Source organism: Rhinichthys klamathensis, unplaced genomic scaffold (genome assembly GCF_029890125.1).
Source record: "Rhinichthys klamathensis goyatoka isolate OS25496 unplaced genomic scaffold, OSU_Roscu_1.1 h1tg000109l_1, whole genome shotgun sequence".
Classification (NCBI taxonomy): domain Eukaryota; kingdom Metazoa; phylum Chordata; class Actinopteri; order Cypriniformes; family Leuciscidae; genus Rhinichthys; species Rhinichthys klamathensis.
The window spans coordinates 1886044-1893895 of record NW_026606647.1 but is presented as its reverse complement, the minus strand read 5'-3'; the positions used below and the strand labels follow the sequence as shown (position 1 = coordinate 1893895).

The window sequence follows — 7852 nt, the reverse complement described above, 5'->3', positions numbered from 1 at the left end:
AACAGCCATTTAGAGGGATTAGTATAATTTTATTACTTAATTTTAAGACGCAATCAGTTTCCATATAACATTTGTACAGTTTTAAATCCTATAATAAACTGGAACAACAGAGTGACTTTACTGCGTTGGATTTTATCAGACTCTTTTGCATGCATTTCACATGTAACCTGTGTGAGGTTAAACAAAATGATTAATTAAGAAGAGAGCTCTGATTGGACCTGCAGGTTTCCGTGCAATTCTCTGACTCAAACCATTTGCTTTTTCCAGGCGTCCACTGGTAATTAATCATTATTCATAGCAGAACATTGAAAAACCTCACATATAACATTGTAGCATGGTATTTTGGACATGCTACCGTGATAACGCCATGTTGTTTGACACTATCATGATAGTTATACCATGTTACTCTTTAAAGTACCTTGGAGAAGTTGAAAAGTAAACGCCAAACATAGACTGTTAGAATGTAGGCATACAATGCTAAAAGCCATTCAAATACTGTAGAATTATCACAATTTATCAACAGCCATATACGACACGGTAAAGTCAAATGCAAAATAGGTATATATATATATATATATATCAAGGTAGAACTTTAAGTTCAATGTGACTTAATTATACATTTCACAATAGATTCCAACTGGCATGTTGTAGCTATAGTTATTTCTAAATGTGTAGGTGCTATTTTTCATAACAAATGCTATAGATCAATAAAAAGAGAAACAAGTCAACACTGGCCTTACGAGGAGCCATCAATGGTCTCACCTATAAGTATAGCCTTGTTGTACCAAATGCTACAGTTAAACAATTACAAGAACTATGGTAGATTTTCATAAGGGCAGGTAAAAGTTAGAATCAAGACTTAATTATACAGTAAACGAATAAATAACAGTATGCGGACTGATCTCTACAAAAATATCACAATTTCTACGTCTCATGATAGAAATATCAAATTCACAATGACAAATGATCTGTGTTATCACTGAGAAAACATCAGAGTTGGCTGTTATTTCTTTCTATTTTCTTTCTCTTCTCCACAGTCACAGTCTCTCTCACATCTCATTGACAAATATGAGAGGGCCTCTGGATGTGGGACTCCCCGCCTGTCCGTACAGCATCGGCAGTCCTAGATTAGTTTGGGGTAGACTGAAGCCTCCGCTTGATAAGTCAAAACTCGCCTGGTTGTAGAGCCTCTGGCCAAAACCAGCTCCAGATTGATCAAAACTGGTTTGACTGTACTGCCTGAAGCTGCCGCGTTTCTCAGAGGGAGTTCTGGAGAGATGGCGCTGGGTGGACTTATGCAAACCTGTCTCTTTGTAGGCAAACCAAATATTACCAGACCAAAGGAAGAAGTTCAAAAAACCAAAGGCCTGCAAGCAGACAAGGATGAATTAGAAATATGGAATTTAACATTGTCTACTTGTAAATTGGTCATTTTTATAGGAAAAGAACGTTTGTCAAGTCCTTTACCAAGATCTGAAGGTTTAAAACGTTTTTAAAAACCTTAAAAAGTCAGAGCTATATAGGCCTGACAGACAGCAGTTACTAGGTTGTTGCTAGGGTGTTGTGTGATTGCTAAGGAACTTTGGCTGGTTTCTAGGCTAGTTGTTAGGCGGTTGTGGCATTCTAGTTGGTTACTAAGACATTCAACAGGATGAAGGACTGTGCCAAATGTTGTGAAGCCAGCATAATTATAAAACAAAATGCCTGTCAACAATGCACCTTTTAATATAGGTACATTTTTACTTCACATGTAAAGGGTGTAAAGTAAAAATGTACACTACCGTTCAAAAGTTTGGGGTCGGTAAGATTTTTAAATGTTTTAAGTTTTTACTATTATCAATGTTGAAAATGCTGGTGATGCTTAGTATTTTTTTTGTGCAAACATGGATCGTTCTTTTTCAGTATTCTTTAATTAATAGAAAGTTAAAAACAACAGCATTTATTTGAAATAGTTATCTTTTGTAACATCATAAATATCTTTACTGTCACTTTTGATCAATTTAATGCATCTTTGCTGAATAAATATATTAATATCTTACTGACTCCAAACTTTAGAATGGTAGTGTATATCAATTGCTAAAGAAGTTCCTTTATATTCTCTTTCCAATATCGATACTAAATAAGAAATCTACTCACCACAGACATGTTGAGATTTGTCCAGATGGGCTCCTGCAAGACCTCACATAAGTTCTCCTGGGCTCTGCATGCAGACATTAACAGCAGGATTTGATGCACATCAGTGGCTGCCTTCACCCCAGACAGAGTTTTAGCCCAGGCAATTGAGCTTACCAGCCACAGGCTAGAGAACACTAGAGTCACCAAGAAGTCCTATGAAGATTGCAAATAAGAAGAGAAAACAGAACGAGGGTCTTGGTGATTCGGTTAAAGGAGTAGTTCACCCAAAAATGAAAATTTCTTCCTTCTTTCAGCCGAAAACGATCGGTTTTATATTAAAAATATCCTGGCTCTTCCCAGCTTTGTAATTTAATATTTTTTTGAAGTTCAAAAAAGCGCATCCATCATCATAAAAGTAATCCATACGACTTCAGTGGGTTATAGTGAAACCAGTGATTATAGTTTATAAAGTTTTGAATATAGATATTATTCTAACAAAAACCCATCGCTTCGCTTCAGAAGGCATTTATTAACCCACTGGAGTCTTATGGATTACTTTAATGATGGATGAATGCGCTTTTTGGAGCATCAAAAACTCGGGCACTATTCAATGCCATTACAAATCTGTTATTTAATGTAACTCCGATTGTGTTCGGCTGAACAAAGAAAATCATAGACACCTAGGATGGCTAGAGGGTGAACTATTCCTTTAAGTTATATTTAGTTTTTCAGTCTTCTTCTTACAGCACTAAGTGAAATGCACTCACAACTACTGGACCTCTGTTCTTCTCTCTGTATTTGTTCTGGTAGAAGAAATAAACAATTGTGGCCAAAAGGGAATAGAGGAAAGCCAGGACTGACACAGTGACGAAGAACTGTACAGATGAAGCATAATCCCCTTCGAGAAAGAGAGTCTCTTTCTTGGTTCCTTCACACAGAGGAGCATTGAAGTGTGCCTGTTGAAGTCTGGGGAGAGAAAACATTATTCAGAAAACTAATTCAGTGCTTTCACAAGTTTCAAGCACAAATATAGCTTTTTTTGTATCATTTATAAGTCAAGACTGTGCCAATGGGGTGCCACTAATGTGTCAAATATCTTCTAAAAATAGTGACTCACGTCATAGTTTACTTTAGATTTGACAGTGGATAGTGTAAGGACTTAATTCTACATGTCTTGACCCTTACAGATGCACTCAGTAATTCTCTGTTGTCAATACGACCTTGCGCTTAAACTGACAACTACTGGTGTGGATGCAATATCACGCAAAGGCTATTTCAATTACTGACAAAATAATAAGTTTGCTAGTTAGCAATGACTAATTTACTCATCAAGCGCAAGTGGCCAAATACTCAGGGTTACTGAGATAAAGCGAATAGCATTTGGCTGGTCATATATGAATTCAAAATCCCAGGAGTGGGGTAGGTTTTGACAACAGAACTCTTGGTATTTGACATTAACTCACATAATCTGTGATTGTGTAGTAAACGTCCAAGTGAGTTTTATTTAGACAGATGTGGCTACCATGTATCAAAGCTTGAGAGATCTAGCACAAACAACCAGTGAGTTACACACTGCACATACGATACCATTACAATAATAATGAACGTAAACAACTTAAGAGCTCTTACTCATACCACCTGACTGCTGCAGATTCATTTCAGCATTGATAGTGTTAACATAGAAATGCATAAATCCGTGTCTGAGGACGTGAACAGCTCCATAATTACGGTTACGATATGGCGGGAACGCGGCATAAGCTCATTGTTTTGCTTCAGGAGGAACTGTAAAAAGGCAGCTGCTGTTTGTTTGCACCGCTCAGTGACTAGTCACGTTTCCATTACCCTTTGAAATTGAAACACGTCAATTTCGCAAAGACTCCTATATATCGCAAAAATGTTGTAACGCTCGCACGAGGTGGTTTTTCAGGCAATTCGAAAAGGGAATATTTCGCAAACCTGCAATGGAAACAGTTTTTGCAGGTCACCTAACGTAGATGGCGCGGTATGTTTGGACAGAAGACGAGACAGAGTTCTTTATTAAACTCATAAAAGACAACAGAATTACAGGAATACTGGATTCTAAACAGCAAAGAAATGCCACAATTTATCAAACCCTTAAAGCATATTTGAGGGAGAAACACCCAGAAACACCTCATATGTGCCGCTCCCAAGAATAAGGGCTTTCCTTGCCATTAATGCTTGGATAACACGCCTACCTCTCATTCGATTAAAAATAATGAATAGTGCGTTGGCTGAGATACACGTAAACCGATCAACATCCACTGCCATGATTTTTGGAATGACTAATCGCGAGGGAAAAAAAAAGACGTTTTAGTCGCATAACATCGGATAATGGCAACGCCGTCATTTCACAATAGTTTTTTATCGACAGAAAATATCGCAAACATTTTTTGGTCCTGAAGGTATATGTAAATGTTTTTATATTTAGACCATTTCTATTATTGATTGCTATCAGGATGTGAAGAGAGTTTGAACCAGTATGGCGAGCAGGATGAGGTCAAGGGCCGTGGGAGGATGGCGCGAGACCGGTGCGTCGCGCAGGTGTACCTCATCATTAATCACGGCCAGCCTCGCGCCATCCTCCCACGGCCCTCGACCTTGTCCTGCTCGCCACACAGTACAACAAAAAGTATTTTAAAAAAAATTGCCTATACCTTTAATAAAACCAAATAATTAAAATCGAGATATCAAATTAAATCTTTTTAATACAACGGATAATACATAGGCCTAATTAAAGTGTAACATTTGAATACTTAAATTGCATTGTGGTAATTAAGAACACTTACCTGAATGGGTAGTTGAAACTGATGCTGATGTTGTTTTGGATTTTGTCCAAACATTCCACTTTAACCATTATCTGGCCAGAATATCCCCCACATGTTGCAAATGCTAAAACAGCACAAAGCTGTGGGGGGGAAAAGCTAAATATTAATGAAGTGCCCTGATGATACAGGAGGGGACAAAGATCAGCTCTCTTGACTCCCCATCTGTACAGAAGCTTTACTTCATCAGACAAAGTCGAGACAAATTAACCTCACAGAACATTAAAACATTCTGTTTTAATTATCCTCCAGTTTTCTGATTTAAGGTCAATTTAAATGACCTTTCATCCAACAGCTGCACAATTAATCATGCAAAATTAGACACAGATGCTTTTTTAAGTGCACTAACCCCTGCAGTTGCTGTAGACCTGGATGCCAGGCACCAACACATTTGTCTCACAATTGAATATTTTTCACAGGTTTTGTATTGTGTTTGGCATAATTAATGAAAAGGCTGGAGGTTTACTGCAAGTGCCAGGGCTTTATTCTCAGTGGACACAGGTGTTAGATAAGAAATGTATCCAAGTCTCCTGCTATTCTCTCTTTCCCCCAACCCCTTCCTCTCTCTCTCTGTTTCCGATACTACAGCAGATGAAAGGATGCGGCTCCTTTCAATTAAGATTTAATGCCTTTACTGTGTATATACAAATTAAATACTGTCTGGAATACTTGAGTGTTTGGGTCTGTGTGTGTCAACAGAAGACAGAGACACAGTAAGAGAAAGAGAATGGAGATTTTTTATAATGTATTATGTTGAAGCCATTTCAATGGAAGTAATAATAATATTTTTATTAAGAGTTTTATAAAAGTTTATTTAGTAAAACCTGAGAAAACCTGTGTTGCAAATGGAACGTAGAAATTTGAATGTTTAAACAGTTGACCAGTGATCTTGTAATGTGATTGGTTGTTAGATTTAGTATGAAAGAAATAGAATCCTGCGAAGCAGCCAGAAGCCACTGGACTTTGGAGCAACACAGTCTTTTGACCTACACGGAACTACAGTTAATTTGTAAGAAAAGTAAAGATCCTGAGTTTTGTTTTATTTTATGTTTTGAAATTCATAATTAAACAGTCAAACGAAGAACTTTGGATTCAAGACTTTTATTCGCTGACGTTTTGTGTTGAGTACAAAAGAACTTTGAAGTCCTAAGCTAGTGAGTCAGGTTGCTGCACTCACATATTATGTTATTTATTTCTCAATACTTAAGTGGCTTAAGCCAACCAAAAACTGTGTGAATATTTAAAAAGTATCACACATACAGACATACCATATAAAATAAAATAAAATGATATCTTTAGAACATGCATACACAGAACAAATGAAGCAAAGAATAAAAAAAAGGTAGCTTCTTTGATGAGTCTCAGATGAGACCCAGTGAATTATGCAAAGATTACCCAGGGGTTGCAGCACATTCAGACAAACACACACACACACACACACACTAATTACCTCACATTTACACACACACACACACACACACACACACACACACACACACACACACACACACACACACACACACACACACACACACACACATATATATATATGCATATACAGTGCAAATACAAATATGCAATTGCGCTGCTTTTATCACATCACAGATTCATCATTGTAAAGTCTGTCAAAGAGCTGATGGCATCGATCTTTTGCACATTTCAACAAGAGCAGATGAATTATTCAAGCAAGAGAGACTACAAACAGGGAGCCGATGCTGTGACCCCAAAGACCAGCTAATAATTAAACCTGATTTTTAATAGACGTATTTGCATGCTTTAAAGACTATTTTAAGAATGCAACCATGAGAAACTGCACAAAATATTATCAGAACTTTACTTTTATTAGACACTTTTCCTTGCTACTGTCAAATTATGGGCAAACCCAATTACATACTGACACATTTTATAGTCATATTATATTTCTATTCTGGTAATACTTTAAGAATTTATAAAACAAACAATTTTTTTTATATATAGCTAAGTGACGTTTGAGATAAGTGGTATAATTGTACCAGTGCGTCTTGTTCCTAATGCTTTAAAATGAACCAATACTTGAAGGTTTTAGAGAAATAGAGGTCTTACCGGAGCAAATATGACCATACACATTGATGAAACGGATTAAGCATCAGCCTGTTGTCTGTCTATGAATGAGTGTTGAGCTCCTCTGCCAGCCAAAACCCAGAGATACTGAGCGAGTGGACACCATGGAGATGCTTCTACAGGGAAACTGTGTGTGTCTGCTCTGTGTCAGAGAAAAGACACACATACATACACTCACACACACACACACACACACACACACACACACACACACACACACACACACACACACACACACACACACACACACACACACACGATGATATATGCAAACCCCTGGCAGATCACATGCAGACCTATTGCACGTGTATCCATGCACATATTCTGTACATACACTCACAGTCATTGAAAAATATTAAATTAAGCGCATAATAATAAGTACGTAATCCTGGCCACATTACAGCCATTACATCAGTGTTTTACATGCCGAACATAAATAATTATGAATATAAATAAATCTGCCACAATAATGGCCCCCTATTGTCTTTAATTATTGTAAATGATTACAGTGGAATCAAGCCTTTTGGTAAATTATTTATTCCCTACATAATTTTTGACAGCTTAATGACTAAATATCTGGGCTGTTAAAGTGAACGATTCAATAGGAGACTTATTAAAATAACACGGAATAAGCTATTTAATCCCAGTGGCAAGATTTGTGAGATTTGCAATATTAATTTAATTAAAGAAAATTTTGTTATTTTTAATTAATTATTATCGTATAATTAGTTATCATCTTATTTTTATTTCATTTTAGTATAAAATATTTGTATTCACTTCATTAACTTCTCAAG

The 7852-nt window shown here is 36.7% G+C and overlaps 1 protein-coding gene across 2 annotated transcripts; it reads right to left on the bottom strand.

The window, feature by feature from the left end:
* Positions 1-771: 771 nt before the first annotated feature.
* On the bottom strand, positions 772-7213 carry synprb (synaptoporin b). 2 transcript variants are annotated; one of them, XM_056253782.1, is made up of 5 exons: positions 7041-7211; positions 4923-5041; positions 2883-3081; positions 2137-2328; positions 772-1367 (listed from the first exon to the last, which is right to left on the bottom strand). In XM_056253782.1, the coding sequence occupies exons 1-5, from the start codon at positions 7062-7064 to the stop codon at positions 1050-1052; spliced, it is 852 nt and encodes a 283-aa protein (XP_056109757.1). In that variant the 5' UTR covers positions 7065-7211; the 3' UTR covers positions 772-1049. The 2 variants fall into 2 exon arrangements, with proteins under 2 accessions (XP_056109757.1, XP_056109758.1); XM_056253783.1 differs by lacking the exon at positions 4923-5041 and having other exon boundaries at positions 7041-7213.
* Positions 7214-7852: the final 639 nt, after the last annotated feature.

Coding starts and splice junctions, on each gene's coding strand:
- synprb (XM_056253782.1), bottom strand. CDS start 7,064: ATGTGTATGGTCATATTTGCTCCG. Junction 5,042..7,040: donor GTATGGTCATATTTGCTCCG/GTAAGACCTCTA, acceptor TCCCCCCCACAG/CTTTGTGCTGTTTTAGCATT. Junction 1,368..2,136: donor CAAATCTCAACATGTCTGTG/GTGAGTAGATTT, acceptor GTCTGCTTGCAG/GCCTTTGGTTTTTTGAACTT.